The sequence below is a fragment of the Myripristis murdjan genome, chromosome 10 (genome assembly GCF_902150065.1).
Source record: "Myripristis murdjan chromosome 10, fMyrMur1.1, whole genome shotgun sequence".
NCBI classification, from domain to species: Eukaryota; Metazoa; Chordata; class Actinopteri; order Holocentriformes; family Holocentridae; genus Myripristis; species Myripristis murdjan.
The window spans coordinates 14,608,746-14,629,751 of NC_043989.1; the positions used below are offsets into that span (position 1 = coordinate 14,608,746).

Below are 21,006 nucleotides of genomic sequence, written 5' to 3' on the forward strand. Positions count from 1 at the left end.
AAACTACACTTCCTATGCGACATTGCACTCGGTAAAGACGGAAGCCTGTCAAGTTTCGCAGTGGAAAAAAGTTCTCATGGTTGTTTTCATGTCAGTGTAAGGTTTCAAGTCGTTTCTCCAACTCGCATGTCTTTCTGCTGAAGCCGCTTGTTTTAGGATACCAAAGGTAAAGTTGTTGCACCAACACTGTGAAAGAAGTCAACGGTAACGTTATATGCTAGTTGATACGGCTGGTTAAGTCGGCAGTGTTGCTATGCTGGCTTTAACAACACTATTTTTTTCTTAAACAACGTTAGCTGGCAAACGCCTCCACGGTAAGCTAGCCTCTTTAGTTAGCCCGTCAATAAATATGGACTCCAAGTAGCTTACATGATAACATTATAAGACAGTTTTCCTCATTCAAACGTAATGCAATGTAATATTAGCTAGCTGGGGGTGTATTTGCAGTGAATGCCTTAGTGTGTTGCTGAAGTAACATTGCATTTCATTTAAAGTCTTGCCGTTGTAACACCAGGAGACTTCAGCTAGTCTCACTTCAAATGTCAACAGTTGGAGAAAATGTGCCTCTTTTGGTGCTCTCGTATGAGTCAAATATTGGTTTATTGCAAAATGTTGTTGGATCTCACTGAGGCAGACCTTATTTCGTAAGCTCTGTCTCACAAATTCACTGTGGAGAAACGCACGTCATGCTGTCACTTGTAAGCAACCACACCTGAGCTTAAGTGAACCACACCTGACATAACTAGTGTTTTTTTTTTTTTTTTTTTTTTTGAAAGCAGAAAGAGGGAGTTGTTGGTGTGTTTATTTAATCACATATCTGGCCTTCATGCTCTTTCCTGTCTGACTCATCATGGGAAAGGACCATCTCTCTCATGAGCAACAATGAAGTCTATTGAAAAGAGCCAAAATGAATCTGTGTGGTTGAAAGCGTGCTCCATCTGATAGCTGGGGGCCACACAGCACCTCAGCCATAAGAGAACCCCACAGTCAGCTTTACACAGAGCTAAACATTGTTTCCGATGAAAGGCGTAGTGCATGTCTAATTCTTTGGTAGGCACGCCCAAAATGGTATTCATCGCCACAGGTTTATCAGCATTGTTACTGGCTTGAGTTGAAACAAGTATATTTAATGTTCTCGGTGTGTTGTACCAAGCAAATAATGTTGGAATTGTTTTTTCATATTTAGATTTTTTTCTGTGTGATACCCACAGGGACCAATACATCTAACCATGGGGCATAATCCAGGCCCGGTTCAGATTGTCACGGTGTGCAGGGAGGATCATTCCTTTGCTTTGGACACAGAGGCTTTGGGGAAAGTCTTGTTGGCCCCCGAGGTCAGAGACAAGCATGTAGTGGTGCTCTCAGTGGCTGGAGCCTTCCGGAAGGGGAAGAGCTTCCTGCTTGACTTCATGCTCCGTTACATGTATAGAACGGTGAGTTGCACTGTGATGTGATTATTCAGCACTTCCCCCTCCCCAAAATAATGCTGCAACTTAGAAGCGGCTGATATGATGCTATAGTATTTTCATGTTGGTTAATGAGTGTTCCACCAGGTGATTTTACTGCACTTTTTTCTTTCTTTTTCTTCTTCTACTCTTAAATCTGAAGTGACTGGCATATCAATGACCTCCCCACAGTCTGTGATAATGTAAAAACAATAATGCATGTGGATGACACAGTCTTATTTGCCCATTGTAAAAAATACAATGAAGTTGCAGCCAAATTATCTGAGGCTATGGACAAAGTGGCGGTGTGGCTTGTCCGAGTGTACCTTACGCTGAACATGGACAAGACAGTGGCTATGTTTTTTAACGAACAAAACAAAAAAGGAGAGTATCCAAATATATTTGTGAAAGGTCAACCGATAAAAAAATACTGATGAATTTAAGTACCTAGGAGTTACTCTGGACTCAAATATGAGATTTAAAAGACATATTAAAAAGATGACTCATGTTGAATGTTAACATCCTGAATTTCCGTCATATTAGGAGCTCTTTAACAACTGAAACTGCCAAAATGTACCTGAATTCTATGATCCTTTCTTACATGAGATACTGCATGCCGTGCTGGTCGCAGGCCAACCAGACCACTTTGGTCCCGATTAAATCTTTGTATGAACAAGCCTTGAAAACACTGGACGGGAAGCCAAGACAATACCACCACTGTAACATTCTCTCTAAATACAAGCTATTAAGTTTTGACAATCTAATCATCTACTCACATATTCACCTGGTTCATAAAATAATCCATAATGCTGCCCCACCCTCCGTTGAAAAATTATGTGGTAACCTGTTCTGAGCAGAGAACAGGGACCTTAAGATCTCTATCGAGTGGGGCCAATCCGCCTTTTCCATCAAGGCTATCAGAGAATGGAACAGGTTCCCTAGTGACATGAAAATTAACACAGATTATAATAACTTCTGCCTCACCACCAAAAATGGCTCCTAAGCAATCAGAGTTGCCAACACTAGGTGCTGTCTGACTTCCTGCCAGTGTTTTTTTTTTTTTTTTTTGTTTGTTTGTTTGTTTGTTGTTGTTGTTTTTGTCTGTGTTGCTTTACAAGAACCATCTTGTACTTGTTAATTACCATTGTTGGTATTAAATCTTCATTGTAACTCAGTAACTCTGAACTACCATGGTTGGTATATAAATTAAAATATTTGCAGTCATATCTGATGAGATCAATAACTTTGATAACTTTAATATTTTGCATCAACACTTTACATTATAATAATAATAGGTTTACAGCACTTTACAATGGCACTTCAAGTATGCAATAACAATTTCTACTACCTAACCGGCACTTTTACATCACACTTTACGTTAGGAATGTTTAGGTTGTTTATGTATGTATGGTATTGTGTGGTTTGTGACATGGGCCATATGGCATGTGGAACACACACATGCATACTTTTAGTGTTCATGCTGATATGTGCAGGTGGGTCATTCCATGTCATTTCAACAAATGGCCCACACATTTAGGTCTCAAAAAATTCTGAAATTTTCACCAGTGAAAAAACTGGTGAAAATTTCAGAATTTTTTGAGACCCAAGTGCGTGGGATGTCCTGAAAATTTGTTGAAATGACATAGAATGACCCAGGTCTATTTGTTTTAATGCTTGTTTTATTGTGTTGATTGTTTTAATGTTTTTGTAAGGACTGCAGATGGAAATTAACTCCAGATTTCTGCAGTTGGAAATTAGCTTCACTCATCTTTTTATTCTTGTGAATAACTTATGCAAGTGCACACTGTCCTTTATAAATCGAATAAAATAAAATAAAAATAGTCAACAGGAATAGTGACCAGAGAATTTAGTTATGCTGTTAGTTATGCAGAGCAGTCAGGATTTCTGTGTATACATGCAACTGAAGAATCATGCCATCACAAATTATACTATTCAGTGTGTTTTACCATGCACGTTTGGTATTTTTTGATAAGCCAGCAGGTTTGGATTAACAAGGTTTCACCATGTAGCTTCTGTATGATCCAGACTAGTCTTTGTATTTCTGCAGGATGATGAAAACTGGCTGGGTGAGGATGACGAGCCCCTGACTGGATTTTCCTGGAGAGGAGGTTCAGAGCCAGAAACAACAGGCATCCAGCTGTGGAGCGAGGTTTTCCTTGTCCCAAAGAGTGATGGAACAGAGGTACTTGCACATATGTTTTCATCAGGGAGATCAATCATGAACTATTGGCAAATATAACACCAAAACAATTTATGAACTGCGACTTAGCAGTATTTATTGAATTATGTTAAATTTGTCAATGAATATTTACGTGGATATTTCTACAGAGGTTCCAGACTTCCATCTCTGTCATCGGCTGTCATCTGATTCAAAGTTATTCCATTTACCTCCTTTTTAGCCTTATATTGTATGGTTTCCTCTCTTCGCACATTAGAGAGTCATCTGTCAAAGAGTGAATGTAGAAAACTCCCCGCTGGGCTGCGTGATTACGTCACTGCGTGAGTGGATTTTGCTCATGCGCGAACTTTACACTTTCTTTTTGTGGTGAGCCGCCGTCACAGACAGATGCGCTCCCCTATTAAGCACTTTATACATTGCTGTTGTGTTGATTCGTGCGTTCCTGACAATGTAAGTGCCTTATTTATATTTATATCAATGTTATATTACCTGTACTTGTGTCAGAAAACTGTCGTTTTGTTTCCGAATTGTAGTGTGTTATATAACATAGTAATTCAATTGTACCGCCGAGAGTTTGATACACAAGCCATTGACAATTTGTAGATGTCATACCTTTATTCTTGGATGTATGTTCAGAATATTGTGCACTGTAAGTTCCTAAACAGTGGTAGTTTACTCCAATATTGTACTCTCCTCGGCGGCTGTATTTAATTGTTGTGGCGCAGCATATTTTTCCGCCGCGCTGTTCGCACCACTCTGATCATGTGGCACCCATGCGAGCAGGGCATGACTCCGTGCCTCACCTCAATGCCTCAACATGCCACCTTGTGGTCAAATTATGTAACTGCACTTTATTTACAGTATTTCTACTAGTTGTAGGTCCAGATGATGCATATTAGTAATGAATACTGTTTGATTGTTGCCCAGCAATTCAGTATGCTGTCTAATCATCACAAATGGTTTATTTAATATTGTATTATTATATACATTTTTTGTGGCTATGCAGGTGATGTGCAGATTGTTGCAGATTGATGTTTTTGCTGTGGACTTATACATCTTTGTATCTCTTTTGTTTACAGAAACCACACACACACACACACACACATTCACACTCACACACAGCCTTGTTAATACATCAACAACAATCACAACCTGTAACTCGTGATGCAAGTACTCAGTGCACTGTGTTCATCTGTTGAAGTTGGATTTCAATAAATCTGTTGTACTACAACTGAAGGTTGCAGCTGCTCTCTTACCGGAGTACATAGTCAGTGCAGGACATCACTAGCAAGAAACGCACAAGTCTTCACAAGTGGTCCTTCGAGCCGGATCTGTCCCGCCCACTGCACTATGGCGACCTTTCAGGACTACAGCAGAGACCCTGATGTCCGACCTCGTTCCAGCAGACTCAGGCAGCCCCCAGGTTACCTTGCGGACTACGAGCTCAGCTACCCAGCCAAGCAGCTTCCGCTGTTCGAGTCATCCTTCACCCAGGCCGCGGAGAGTCTATTGCCGAGTGAACACACCCAGGTTGACCTCCACTCACCTGACCACCGCCCACAAAGGATCAGTGAAGAGGAACGGTGGCAACGCTTGGAGACATGCTACAAGGATATGAGCAAACGACTGGAGGAGCTACAGCTAGTCATGGACAGTGCTAAACGAGTGCCTTACCCTCAAAGCTGCCCAGTGTATCCTCCACCGTACATTCACTATCCTCCACACTATTCCAGCATGCCACGGCTAGATCTAGGCAGCCCCACAGGCAGTCAGTGGTCGATTCCAGAGCACAGTCGACCAAGGGACTCTACAGCAGATGGTAAAGAGCCACCACAGCAGCCAGCACCACTACCAGATCTTCAGTCGCAGCAGCCTGACCCGTTGCAGCATCTGACAGGAGAGCAACATACATCAGAGCTATCCACCCACATTCAACCAGCTCTTCAGGGTGCATCTCAGGTGATCCCAGATACCGCTTCAGCTGCTTATCATGCTCCATTGCCAACTCTGCCGCCTATTCCTCAGCCACAGACTGTGCCACGGCCGATTCTATCACAGGCTCCACCTACCCAACCTGCCATGCCTCGGCCTCATCTTCAGCCAACTTATCCTCCTCTTCAACCTGCCCAGCATCCCATACCTCCATCAGTCCAATACCAGTATCCTACCTACCCTGCCTATCCTCCATATCCATCAGGAGTATACTGGCCGCAGCCGCAGTATGCACCGCCTCCACCAGTCTACCCAACGATGCCTCCTTATGCGCCAGCCATGCCACCGTCAAACTCTTCAGCCCCAGGTATCCTAGAAATGGCCATTGCCTCTTCATATGGCATACCAAAGCCCAAACTCACTGCCTTCAGTACAGGCAAAGAGAGTGACTTCATCATGCTGAAGAAAGGACTTGACAGTGTGCTTGGGCCACATAAGCATCTGACTGAGGACTACAAATACCAAGTGCTGCTTGACCTCCTCAAACTGCCACACGCCTACCAGGTGGCGAAGAGGTATGTTAACGATCCAAAGCCATACACCAGTGCGATGCAAGCCCTCGAACAGCGGTACGGTCAACCACGTCAGCTTGTTCAAGGAGAGCTGAAGACAATCCTCAACTCTCCGCCTATCAAGCCAGGCGATGCGCAAGCCTTTGAGGATTTCTCATCTGCTGTCAGCACTCTAGTGGGTCTTCTAAGCACTATGGATGGACCCTCTCGGGCTGAGCTCCGATGTGGCTCTCACGTGGACACTTTACTCAGTAAACTGCCCGCCAGCTACAGAGATCGCTTCGCCGAGCACTGCCTATCCCAGGGCATCATCCGCAGTGGGTCAGATCAGACATACACTCTCCCTGACTTCTCTGAGTGGCTGGAGAGAAAGGCACAAGCCATCCAGGTAGCAAGGCGAGCCACTGAAGCCTCCCGATCGGAAGTCACACAGGTGGAGCGGAAGGAGAAAGCATCAAGGCCCTCAAAGTCCAAGTCTGCCAGTGTCTATGTGGCCAACCACCAAGAGACTTCAGAAACCGCCCAGAGTCCTGATACCTCATCAGCTAGTCCTAAGTCAGGTCAGACTGCCAAGAAACGAGAGCGCTTCAAGCCATACTGCCCATACTGCTCCAACCAAGAACATTATCTCAGTGCCTGTGCTGATTTCTCCAAACTTAACACAGCCGAGAAGATGAAGTGGATAAAGGAGAAAGACAGGTGCTGGAGATGTGGACGGGGTCACAAACCGGAGAGCTGTACCCTGAAGAAGCCGTGCTCCACCTGCAACGAGCAACACCTCCTCACACTGCATGAAGTGGCACTCCAAGCCAATCAGAGTGTCCTCACTGTCAGCACCTCTTCCAGTATGGTGTACGTGGGCCAGACTAGTCACTCCAGTCGTGTCATGTTGAAAGTCATTCCAGTTCAGCTGCACAACGGAAGCAGGACACTGGACACACACGCTGTATTGGATGACGGCTCCGAGAGAACTATCCTCTTACCAGCTGCTGCCAAACATCTTGGTCTGCAGAGGGACGAAGAAGTGCTTCCTCTTAGGACCATCAGACAGGATGTTGTAAAGCTGAAAGGAGCGTCCGTCTCATTCGAGGTGTCTGCTCAGCCCAATAGACAGGTGAAATACCAGATTCGCCATGCCTTCACTGCAGATGAGCTGAGCCTCGCTGAGCAGTCGTGCCCAGTGGAGTCCCTCAAGAAGAGGTATGATCACCTGCGTGGAGTGCCAATGCGTGGATTCAGCCGAGTACAGCCCATGCTTCTCATCGGTTCCGATCATCCCCATTTAATCACTCCAGTGCACCCAGTACGGTCTGGACCTCCAGGTGGTCCAGTAGCCGTATGCACCCAGTTAGGCTGGGCCATACAGGGGCCAACTAACTTCCTCCAGATTCCCTCCAGGGAGGCTTCCTGCTTGCATACAGCGTTCCTGTCACCTGCTCAGGACCTGCACCAGCATGTCGAGAGGCTGTGGCAACTCGATACACTGCCATACAGATCAGAGAAGGAGGCAAGGCGCTCAAAGCAAGACCAAGTAGCTGTTCACACCTTGGAGAAGCAAACCCTTAGGGTCACAGTAGACGGCGTCACGCGCTATGCTACACCTCTACTCCGCAAGCCAGGAGCACCTGATCTACATGCTCCTCCAGCTGCAGTGATGCCTCTCCTCAGAGCTACGGAGCGGCGCCTGGCCACCAATCCAGACCTAGCCAGCATCTACAATGAGGAGATCCACAAGCTACAGAGAGTGGGGTATGTAGTGAAGATCAGTGATGAAGCAGCCAGCCAGTCTGCTGAATCATGGTACATACCTCATCACATCGTTTACCATAATGGAAAGGCCAGAGTGGTGTTCAACTGCTCCTTCAAATACCAGCAGATAGCCCTCAATGACGTCCTGCTCCCAGGGCCTAACCTTGGCTCATCACTCCTGGGCGTACTCCTCAGGTTCAGGGAGTATCCAGTAGCCATCAGCGGGGACATCCGTGGAATGTTCCACCAGATCCGGCTTCTCCCTGTAGACCAACCACTGCTCCGTTTCCTGTGGCGGGATATGGAGAGAGACCGCAGTCCTGACATCTACGAATGGCGTGTTTTGCCCTTTGGTACTGCCTGCAGCCCATGCTGTGCTATTTATGCACTTCAGCGGCACACCAAGGAGAACAGCGCTGGCAGCCAGGAGGTACTGGACTCTGTCATGAATGCCTTCTATGTCGATAACTGCCTGCAGTCTCTCCCTTCGCCATCTCAGGCAAGGCAACTGATCGACAAGATGAGAGCTCTGCTCGCCGCCGGAGGATTCGACATTCGACAGTGGGCGAGCAACAAACCTGAAGTCATCGCACACCTCCCTCCAGAGGCACGGTCAGAGGGCTGCGAGCTGTGGCTGATGGCAGACAGAGCTGATCCACAGGAGTCGACACTCGGCCTCCGGTGGCACTGCCCATCCGATACGCTCAGCTACAAGCACAAACAAGCCACCACCATGGAGCCCACGTTGAGAAATGTGTACCGTGTGCTGGCTTCTCAATACGACCCACTTGGGTACATCATCCCCTACACAACGCGGGCAAAGGTGCTGATCCAGGCCCTCTGGAGGAATGAGCAAGGATGGGACGAGCCTATCACTGGCGAGCTTCTCACCGCGTGGCAGACATGGGAGAACGAGCTCCCTCACCTCCAGCACATCAGCCTGCCTCGCTGCTATTTGCCAGCCAGTGTGAACTTGAACGCCTCCCCAGTTGACCTGCATGTCTTTTGCGACGCATCGGAGAGAGCGTACGGGTCTGTAGCCTACCTGCGTGCTGAAGACACCGGTGAGAATGCACATGTGTCTTTCGTCATGGCCAGATCCCGTGTGGCTCCACGCAGACAGCTGTCAGTGCCGCGGTTGGAGCTCTGCGCTGCATTGACTGGAGCTCAGCTGGCCAAACTGCTACATACTGAGCTCACCCTTTCAATAAGGCAGACCATCATCTGGTCAGACTCAACGACTGTGCTCCGTTGGATCTTGTCTGACTCATCTCAGTATAAAGTATTTGTTGGGACACGCATTGGTGAAATTCAGGAGCACACTGACATCAGCAGCTGGAGGAACGTCCCCTCCGAGCTGAACCCCGCAGATGACATCACTCGGGGAAAATCACTCCATCAGCTGACTCAGCCGTCCTGTTGGAACAGTGGACCTGAATTCCTGCATCACAGCCCTGCCCACTGGCCAGCTAATCCTGCAGTAAGGACTGAGGAAACAGACGAGCTCAGGAAGTCCACATTCTGCGGCCAGCTAGCTGTCCCTTACACAAGCTCTCCTGACCCTACGCAGTACGACACCTGGTCTGACCTACTGGAGGCTACCTACCGGTCCCTTCACGGGGCGGCAGCACCCCTCATGTCTGCCTCAGACCGCCTAGACACAGAGGTAGCTCTCCTCAAGCAAGCACAGGCTGACAGTTTCCCTGAGGAAATCAGTGCCCTGCAGCATTCCCATCCAGTCCGGCCATCCAGTCGCCTCAGCCCACTCTCACCAGAGTACGACCATCTTCTAGGCCTCATTAGAGTTGGAGGCCGTCTCCGCAAAGCTGAGGACTTACCTGAGGATACACTCCATCCTATAGTCCTTGCGCCTGAACATCCCATCACGCAGCTGCTGGTGAAGGACTACGATGATCATCTCCTGCATAGCGGTCCTGAGAGAGTCTTTGCTGAAATTAGGAGGACTTACTGGATCCTAAGAGGCCGCCAAGCCATCAAGAAACACCAGCAGCGGTGTGTGGAGTGCCGCAAGTGGCGTAGCAAGCCAGTAATCCCCAAAATGGCAGATCTCCCAGCTGCGCGACTCCGACTCAACAAGCCTCCATTTTGGTCTACTGGAGTGGACTGTTTCGGCCCATACATGGTCAAGATAGGACGGCGACAGGAAAAACGATGGGGCATTGTGTTAAAGTGTCTCACGACCAGATGTGTTCATCTGGATTTGATGCCCAGTATGGACACTGACTCATTCCTCCTCGCTCTCCGCCGCTTCATCCCTCGAAGAGGCAAGCCCTACGAGATATGGAGTGACCGAGGCACCAACTTCCGGGGCGGGGAGAAGGAGCTGCACGATGCCTTTGAGGCACTTGAGCCATCCCTCAAGGACCAACTTGCCAAGCAGTCCATTGCTTTCAAATTCAACCCACCTCTTGCTCCACACTTTGGCGGAGTGTGGGAGAGAGAAATCAAGTCAGTCAAGTCATCTCTCCAAACCATCCTGAAAGACCAATCCATCCCAGAGGAGGTCTTGCTGACCGTCCTCATTGAGATAGAGGGAATCCTCAATTCTAAGCCCCTAGGCTACGCTTCGTCGGACCTGGCGGATCCTGATCCTATCACCCCTAACCTTCTGCTCATGGGGCGGCGGGACGCCTCACTGCCTCAGGCAGTGTATGGATCCAGTGACCTACTAGGACGCCGCCGATGGAGACACAGCCAGGTGCTTGCTGACCACTTTTGGGGTCAATTCACCCGCAAATACCTCCCCGGTCTTCAGCCACGTCAGAAGTGGAGGAATGCCACTACAGACCTCGCCGTGGACGCCGTCGTTATGGTGGTGGACCCACAGCTCCCGCGGGCTCTGTGGCCTGTAGGACGCATCACCCGGATCATCCCCAGCGACGACAGCAAGGTGCGCACAGCGGAGGTGGACATTAAAGGTAACCTCTACACCCGTCCTGTTGCTAAACTCATCGAGCTCCCGCGGATGCCCGATGACAGCACCACCAGCGCTCCCTAGCCCAGCAGTGACTTTCCTGTTACTGCGCATTCGTCCCTACGAATCCGGGGGCGGCTGTAGAAAACTCCCCGCTGGGCTGCGTGATTACGTCACTGCGTGAGTGGATTTTGCTCATGCGCGAACTTTACACTTTCTTTTTGTGGTGAGCCGCCGTCACAGACAGATGCGCTCCCCTATTAAGCACTTTATACATTGCTGTTGTGTTGATTCGTGCGTTCCTGACAATGTAAGTGCCTTATTTATATTTATATCAATGTTATATTACCTGTACTTGTGTCAGAAAACTGTCGTTTTGTTTCCGAATTGTAGTGTGTTATATAACATAGTAATTCAATTGTACCGCCGAGAGTTTGATACACAAGCCATTGACAATTTGTAGATGTCATACCTTTATTCTTGGATGTATGTTCAGAATATTGTGCACTGTAAGTTCCTAAACAGTGGTAGTTTACTCCAATATTGTACTCTCCTCGGCGGCTGTATTTAATTGTTGTGGCGCAGCATATTTTTCCGCCGCGCTGTTCGCACCACTCTGATCATGTGGCACCCATGCGAGCAGGGCATGACTCCGTGCCTCACCTCAATGCCTCAACATGCCACCTTGTGGTCAAATTATGTAACTGCACTTTATTTACAGTATTTCTACTAGTTGTAGGTCCAGATGATGCATATTAGTAATGAATACTGTTTGATTGTTGCCCAGCAATTCAGTATGCTGTCTAATCATCACAAATGGTTTATTTAATATTGTATTATTATATACATTTTTTGTGGCTATGCAGGTGATGTGCAGATTGTTGCAGATTGATGTTTTTGCTGTGGACTTATACATCTTTGTATCTCTTTTGTTTACAGAAACCACACACACACACACACACATTCACACTCACACACAGCCTTGTTAATACATCAACAACAATCACAACCTGTAACTCGTGATGCAAGTACTCAGTGCACTGTGTTCATCTGTTGAAGTTGGATTTCAATAAATCTGTTGTACTACAACTGAAGGTTGCAGCTGCTCTCTTACCGGAGTACATAGTCAGTGCAGGACATCACTAGCAAGAAACGCACAAGTCTTCACAGTGAAAATGTTCACTCTTAAAGCTTCTCTACGCAGAGGGTCAGATCAGGTAAATGCAATGAGGGGCTGTGATCTGGTTTGTTAAAAATCCTATTGGGACGTGTCAAAACAGCCATCACCTCAATGAAGTGTCACAATATCAGTCCAGTAATGTCTCGTGCACACAGCTGTGCATGCTCGTTTCCCCTCCTCACAAAAAACACTCCCAGTCCCAGCCTACCTCAGCCATTGTAATGTATCTTAGCTCTCATTTGCTGCGGCTTGCAACGTCCTACTACAGATGAGGACCGAACTGAGCAAATGGAGGAAGTGGTCCTGAAGTCCAGGTTTTCCTCCGCAGTGGTGAAGCAGTGGTGCTATGAGGAATCCCACATACTACATCTCATATCTGCCTTATATCTTAATGCTCCTATGAAAAAAAACAAAAACAAAAAACAATGCATAGCAGAAGGCTAACTTTCATTCTCAAAATGGAGCATTCCCTCCTTTCAGAAACACAAATTATATGCAAAACCATCATGTGGTATAAACTGTGTCTGTGGTCCTGCAGGTAGCAGTGGTATTGATGGACACCCAGGGAGCCTTTGACAACCAATCCACTGTGAAGGACTGTGCCACCATATTTGCCCTGAGCACCATGACCAGCTCCATGCAGGTGACTTATCTCATTTATTATTAAAGATTATTAGACTATTGTTAAAGATTTAATAATTTATTTATTCTTGCAATTCATGCTTATATTCTTTCTTTCGTAGATCTACAACCTTTCACAGAACATTCAGGAAGATGATCTGCAGCAGCTACAGGTTTGTTTACTTGAGAAATAAACACACGGGGAAGCCTCGAGGCAGTGAAAAGGGAACAGGGAATGTCAGGGAAGTTGTAAAACATGATTTTGTGGCCTTCAAGAGGAATTGCATGCGTAATTCAGTCACCTTAAACCACAGTTTTCATCATTGCTTAAGACATGTAGGTATTTTGTAGGTATTTTTATGTTGCTGTTTTTGATTTTCTTTTTTTGTTTGTTTTGCATCTCACTAATTTTGCATAATGGCTGTCATTATGCCTGCTCCTTACAGCTTTTCACGGAGTATGGTCGTCTCGCCATGGATGAAATATTCCTAAAGCCCTTTCAAGTAAGGGAACCATGAACCTTTATTTGTCCATTGTTGCTTATATTAGATATAAATGTGATATTTACATTTTGTTTTGCTGTAATGAAAGTGATTGTAGCGTTTTAACACATTTCCGTTTTTCTTATAGTCTTTGATGTTCCTAATCAGGGATTGGAGCTTCCCTTATGAATACACCTACGGCTTGAAAGGGGGCAGTGAGTTCCTGGATAAACGGTTACAGGTACCAGTTCTGTCTTATTCCTATTTATTCCAAGTATCATAGAGTTTTGAGACTGGGAATTCACCTTGCCTCTGCATTGTTCTTCAAGGTTAAGGAGGCCCAGCATGAGGAGCTGCAAACGGTGAGGGAGCACATCCACTCTTGCTTCACCGACATTTCTTGTTTCCTGTTACCTCATCCGGGGTTGAAGGTTGCCACCAGCCCTACGTTCGAGGGCCAACTTCAAGGTAGGATTCCCAGTTGGCCACCCAGTTTTACTTCCTGACAATATGTGTATGCCTGCTCTAAGGAGTATTGCCCTACATGTCATTATTTTCAATGTGTCAGATGTGGCGCCCGAGTTCAGAAAGGAGCTGAAGACCTTGATCCCTGCTCTGCTGCACCCGGACAAACTGGCCGAGAAAGAAATCAATGGCAACAAAGTCACTTGCATGGGCCTGCTTGAGTTCTTCAAGGTAAATACTCTCTATATTTGATTGTTATTACTAAAACTGAATCAGCCTCTCATGTAATTTTTGTGTCGACAGGCGTACATCAAGATTTACCAGGGAGAAGACTTGCCACACCCAAAGTCCATGCTGCAGGTACATGCAAAATTAGCAGAAGTTTGAACATGCCACACATTTTCTTGTGGATTAGTATTAATGTTCTGCTGCCATTCAACCAAGCACAAAGTTATACATTCTGGCATGTTCTGTTTTGTATCAGCTAACATGTTTTTGATGCACTGTGTTTCTGTTTCAAGGCAACAGCAGAGGCCAATAATCTGGCAGCAGTGGCAGCAGCTAAAGACCAATATTACAAGAACATGGAAAAGGTGGGTTCATTACTGAGGATGAAATGTGAATTTATGCATCAGGGTCACATGCTGAAGATGGTGGATTAACATTCCCTCTTTATTCCATCCTCACTGTAGGCAGGTTGTCATTCACCCAGATTTGTATGACAAAGGTGTAACAAATTAAAATCATCACATTAATGTTAATGAAAACCTTTTCTGTTGGAGAAACCTTCCAGATAATTATAAAGCATGGTTTATTTTTTCTTTAATCATTGTTTGTGAAAAGTAGGTACATGATTTTCCCCCCATATTAAGAATGTATATTTTAATTCATTTGAATGTATATGATATCATTTTGATATTATACTTAATGTCTTATGCTTTTCATGCTTTAATGGCATAATGACAAAAGGTTTGCTCAATCGCTATCAACCAGTGGGGGAACCTCTCCAGTATTTTTATTATTTTTTTTTAAATGTGTGTAAGTCAATTTGTTCGGAAAAGTCTCACATTCAGACATTACAGGTTAACTGTTTTATAGGAGTTTTAAAGATAAAAATACAGGCCTCACCTGCATCTAAAAATGTAATGGAGTGCTGTGTATGATGCGTAAATCATGTCGAGAAAAAATCAGTGCTTATTTATGTGTGGCAGGCCACGGAAACACCTGAAATGTGTAATTTTTAAAAAAAATCTATTGTTCCAAGTGTTCTCTGGGGATATGAAATCATGCTGATTTGTTTTTATCTGCAGAGGCAGGATGAGTAGAAATCTTGCTGGTGACATTAACATGATGATGACTACAAACGCCCTTTCTCACATCCTTTGTTTCCTCTTGGTTTCCCTTTTTAAAGGTTTGCGGAGGAGACCTGCCCTATGTGGCCCCCGAGTCTCTCGAGCAGAAGCACGACTTTTTCTTCCGGGAGGCTCTTCACACCTTTTCGTCCACCAAGAAGATGGGCGGACAGGAGTTCTGCGACCGTTACCAAGCACAGCTGGAAGTAGAGCTCGGAGAAATGTGGCAGTCTTTCAGTAAGCACAATGCGGTAAGAGGCATCATCATTTCATCACTGTCAGTTTCTACTTTGAATAATGTGTAGAAATAACTGAAGCTTATGCATAAAAGTGGGTAGTTGTTCTGTAGACACACAGAACTACATTAAAATGCTTGTTATATTTCATAAAAAAACATTTCCCTTTGATTATGTTTACAAATAATTATTCCATAACTCTTTTTGAACATGGATGTGGTTTTACAAGTGTATATTAATAAATGTTTTTCTTTTTTCTCTCTTTTTAAAGTCAAAAAATCTCTTCAGTGCATTCCGGACACCTGCAGTGCTGTTTGTCCTCGTGTGCCTCCTGTACGTGCTGTCGGGGATACTGATCTTCATCGGTCTGACCACCGTTGCCGTGGCGTGTGACTGTGTTTTGGGCCTGGCTATGGTTGCCATGCTGACCTGGGCCTTCGTGCGCTACTCTGGCCGGTACCGGGGAGTAGGAGGAGCCATCGACCAGGCGGCGGGCGTCATCCTGGAGCAGGTGAGAGGAATTCAGGTGGTGGTTAATGTGTTTTAACTTGTGTGTTAACATATGGCATTCAGAGCACCTGGGTATTCATTTGATGCATGGACTGACAAGAGGGAGCCACTAGAGGGAGCAAATGAGACAAGTGACATGGGAACATTGTGAACGCCTAAACTGTTCTGGGTCACTTCCAAGGATCAGAGAGAGACTAAAAACAGACTGTAGACCAACAGTGTCTGAGGTTAAACCTGTGAATCATCTGTCAGGAGCTGGGAAACTTAATGTAAATTACTCATTAAGATTTTTTTTACCAGCCAAAGTAATTAACATGCTATTTCCATAAAAATATACCACCCTGCATTTTTTTACTTTGGTTTGGTTTTGGTTTGGTTTATAGAATCTGGTACCGTGTGAAAAGTCAACAATGAGACCAGCAGATTTAGAATTTTAATTTAAAACTTGCTCACTCTCTCGCACAATGGATTGTTTTCTTAGTCTTTTGTTTGTTTGTTTTTTTTGTTTGTATCTCCTCACCTACTAAGGCTACTTAGGCATCCAGACAGCTGAGAAACAGGAAGATTTTTTTTTTGCCAGGCAGTCTGGTGGAGGGAGTTGGCCTGCGAACATCCACATGGTGTCACGATGTGGGCAAGCCCTGCATATGCCAGACATGCCATATATTTTTATATAAATATCAACTATCTGTGGGTCTGCTTCCCCTGGCCAGTAGGTCAGGTCATTTCTGACCAATGACGGCAGCAAAGAATAAGATATAATCTGCTGATGGTTTGGTCGTCACTCAGGCCAGCAGTGTTACTGCCTTACTAGCCACTTATTAGCACAGTTACCTCCACAGAGTTGCTTTAGTTTTCTTGGAGCTTGCAGGCTCAAAGTGTTTGCTCAGATTGAGCCAGATTACTGAAGTGTGAAAAAATCACATCTGTAAATGTATTACTTAGATAATACAAAAAAATATGGATCCTGGTGGCATTTGCATTGCCCAAACAGGAAAAAAATATGACAGATAAAACTGAGAGATGAAACTGTGAACCATGATGCAAGATAGCCAAGTCAGCAAATGTTGCAAGGAGCGCTTCAGATTGTGCAACATGTGGTGCATTTGATCCATGTTTGCTGTCCAATTAAGGTCCTTTTTTCTGTTTCTGTTCAGGCCACTGTGGTGGTGAACAAGTCGAGAGGGACAAGCACTCCTGAGCAGAAGAAATCCAGTTAGAGGACCTCTGAACCTTCGTAATCTCGATGCAATGCAACCAGCGCACAACACAAGCACACATTCAGCTCTAAAGCCTTATCATGCCACCCCTTGGAACAAACATGCAGCAAACAAAACTACATTGGCACCGGGTAAATAATGATGCCAATTCACCAGCATCTTCTCATGTGTAGAGTATTCTGCCTGTTAAAGTCTAAACATGTGTAAAGCTGAGTGGAGTCACTGAGGCAGGGAGTCAGCACTGCCTAACACCTCTTACTGTTACTTGGCGTCTTACATCGACATTGCCATCATTTTACGTGTTTACCATTGGTCTTAATGGACAGCCTGTTGTTTACCTAGAAACCTACAACTTTTTTTTATTTTTGTTTGTTTAAATTTAAATTGAATGCACCATACTTTAATGTTAATGACCATTGCTCAGTCAGGGGTAGCCAGGGTGCTGTTCAAAGACACAAAGCTTCAGCAGTGTATCTTTAAACAAATTACTATAATAAGCTGGCTTTAATGCATAAATGCATATACATTTATACATCTTTACCTTGAGGCTATATTTTTTACCACTCTGTGGCCTTAAATACATTCCATTCTATTTGTAATTTTGCAATATGTTTGATATAAACTAGCAGTTCCAGTAGGTTAACTGACACTATTTTGCAATGAGAACAGGAAAAGCACTTTCGCAAAGCACAGCAGATCTTTTCTGACTTAATGTGGAAACGTTATGTACGCAAATGATGACATGTTGCATCGTTATTCTTGTGAGTTTATGATGCTTTGCTGTTTATTCCTTGATGGTAGTTATAGTTTGTAGATTTAGATAATCTTTGTCAAGGGAAATTATTTAGCACAACTTTTGGTATTTTCTAAAAACTTCCAACTCCAAAGATAATATATTATTTGAATACTGAGAGGTGATAAACATTCAACACAGATTACAACTGGTGACCAGTCAGCCAAAGAGTTAGCTTTAATACAATGTTTGTGAATAGGCACTTTTTGAACATATTTTGGCCCTGCAATCTTATCACTTTGAATAGTCCAGTCCATAGAGGTGATTTTTAGGAATACATTGATCTAAATCTCTCTGATGCAACACAGAGCACATGGTTGGCCAGCACACTGCAAGTAAAGGAATCACAGCTTTGAACATTTTTTTGTTTCAGACTGAACTGTTCTCCATAGAGGGTGTGTTATGGTGTGTTTTATCTGACCTGCTAAAAACCTGTATTAACTTTAGTGTCAGCTTGTTAACTTAAAACTCAGTTTTCAACACAAGCAAAAACAAACTGCTCTCTTTTCGGTTAAATGCTCATTAAACATGGCAGTGAGATATAAATCCTGCCTCAGAGCTGCATAGATGACTTAAAGGTTAATGTAATGGTTGCACAACTTCTTACCTATATTACATGGAAAAAGCTGCTTTAGGTGCAGTTTGACACTGATGATCCTCATTTACATGCAGCCGTTTAACCAGCCAACCATGTTTTCCACACATCAATCACATGGTGAGCAGGGCCATGTGGGGCCAAGGGCTTCCCAAGCCAAATCAGAAAGACTTTGATTATTCACCAGTGTGGCATACGGTAGACAGATCATCCGTGCACACTAGTAAATGAAAATCCGAAACAGAAACATTGGCTCGGAGAAACCTCTACTTTGGCAAAGCCAGCGTTTAAAATGCAAAGAGGCTGTCGGACTGTCTGGCCTATGTGAAAATTTGATCCAAAGATTCAGAAAATAGTTGCATTGCACTTTATAGAAGTATTTTTAATAACATACAAATGACTTGACTATACATACTAATCGATCATAACACACACTGCACTGAAATAGGAAAAATGCCCCACAAAAAAGGCTGTCATCTTTCCAGTGTTTATCCTGCATATTTGTCAGTACCCTCAGATGAACTCACACTGTGTGAACTTTAATCTCACGGGATTACATTACGGTATACCCTAAGTCATAAGAGACAGGGCCAAAATATAAAAACTCACTATGCTTAACTAGACAAGTATGGAGGACAAGAGACTTGTTTTTTTTTTTCCTGAGAAATTCTAAATCTATGATCTCTGATCTTCACTTTGCACATTCCACTTCTGTTCCTTTCCATAAGAGGAGGAAGACTCAGATGTTGTAAAGCATTTAATATTGCACTGCCCCTCCTTGTCTATGTGCTTTCTACCCAGGCTACAGCTCATTCTGAAAGCGATGAGATGCATGATATTTTTTGCAGTTACTGCTATTGTAACCATCTTTTTGCAGGAGTATGGTGGCCTTGATTTGAAATGCTGTTTTATAAAGAATAAACAGAGCTTGAAAGAAGTGGATTATCCTGTTTTGTTTTGTTTTTTTAATGCCAGCTTTCTCCAATGGGTGAATTTTACACTTATGAAGATGCTATGTGGTGAAGGATCAACTCACTTAGTCTCAGCTTACATAAGTGTATATAGGCTGTTCACATTTTTTTTTTTTTTTTTAAATGAAATTTGTATGTTCCTGGGCTTCATGATGATCACCTAACGCAGGGCACAGATAATCAGAATCAGAAATATTTTGTTGAGCTGCGAGGGGAAATTGGGTCAGATGCTGAAATTCTAAAGAGAGGAATTATAAGAAATGTAAAAGGAAATAAATGTAAAAATATGAGCCTCAGAAATTGGGTTTAAAGAAAAGTGTGCATTATGTATAATCCCATAAACCAGTGGATACACCTGTCCCAAAACCACCACATGGAGCTGCATGACCTGGGAAACACTGACACCCTATAACATAAACCGCACAGACGAAGAACGGCAGCATCCATCCATCCATCATCCATCCATCCATTCATCCTCTCTAGCTGTGCACATTTGCCCATCCCTGCAGCTGATTTTGACATCTTCGTCCCCTCCTTCTTCTCCTCTCCGCTCACAGATACACCACCGCCTCGACTCTCGCCACATTCTCTCTCTCTCTTTCTCTCTGTCTCTCTCTCTGTCTCTCTCCTCTCCTCTCTCGGCTCTTTCCTCGCACTGAAATCTGCTTTAGCGAAATTCGTGTCCCTTGTTTCCTTATATGGTGATCAGCGTCGCGGCCCGCCTTGTAGCGAGGCGCGTGCACCGTCGCCGCCGCTACCATTCGCTTCCATATTTGGAAGTGAGTTCAACAAACCCTGCGGAGGGTGGGGTGAGAGAGAGAGATGGGAGGGAGGGGGCAGGAGGGAGGAGGAGAGAGGATGAACGACAGAGGTAGAAATTATTTTCCTCCATCATGGAAACCGTTTCGTCTGCAGGATGTCGGTCAAAAACACGAGAGGCCACAATATTCCCATCTAACCACAACACAGACCTCAGTAGTAATAATGACTGACTGTTGCGCTCCTCGTTCAAACCATCGCCCATGTTTTTTCCCCCCATGATCAGACGGCACATTGTTATTGTTTTATGCCAAGGACTTTGGACATGACACATGGGATGTCTGTAAAATTATTCACCTGCACACCATCAAATAATTTAATTGGATTTCAGTGATAAGGTATACATCCGCATCGTAAGGTTGGGAGTATGTGCTCTTGGAAGTGGCAGGTCGTAATAATTGTCATGCTAATTAACACGCCGTGCCTCAAAAGACAAAAACTGCGTCTTCAGCCCACCTTCCATCATTCAGTGCAATACATTACCAAAATATTTCCAGGGGTGTGTGTGTGCGTGAGTACAGCCAATTTATTCAGGGATTATACAAACACATATTCCCATAATGCCCTCCGCCGCATCTCGCCACTCATTTGGTGTGTTTGTTTTGTGCAAAGTTGCCGCCCGCCGCCACAAAAGAAAGCGCTGTAAAATTTCTTAAACATCAAAATCAAACACGGATGGAGCTAAAGATTATGAGAAACACTATGTGGAGCACATACATTAAAACGCTGATCTTTACTTCACATCTAGCGTCGGCGGTGAGCAAATAACAAGTAAGGACTCGCCGTGCTCACCGTTATAATAATGTTTGGGGTATAAAACCACATTAATTCCTGCATTATTAGTCACCAACTTAAAGCTAATTATCTGTTTAATTATACCCACCGCCCCGCCTGGGGCTACAAGTGATAAAATAGGGTGAATAATAATA

The 21,006-nt window shown here is 44.6% G+C and overlaps 1 protein-coding gene across 1 annotated transcript; it reads left to right on the forward strand.

Moving 5' to 3' along the window:
• The first annotated feature begins 27 nt into the window (after positions 1-27).
• Positions 28-19,224, forward strand: LOC115366320 (atlastin-3-like). Its single transcript, XM_030061675.1, has 14 exons — positions 28-166; positions 1,212-1,433; positions 3,514-3,648; positions 12,552-12,656; positions 12,757-12,807; positions 13,081-13,137; positions 13,265-13,357; positions 13,446-13,584; positions 13,685-13,812; positions 13,885-13,941; positions 14,103-14,174; positions 14,993-15,184; positions 15,441-15,680; positions 16,837-19,224. The coding sequence occupies exons 2-14, from the start codon at positions 1,230-1,232 to the stop codon at positions 16,897-16,899; spliced, it is 1,536 nt and encodes a 511-aa protein (XP_029917535.1). The 5' UTR covers positions 28-166; positions 1,212-1,229; the 3' UTR covers positions 16,900-19,224.
• The last annotated feature ends 1,782 nt before the right edge of the window (positions 19,225-21,006 follow it).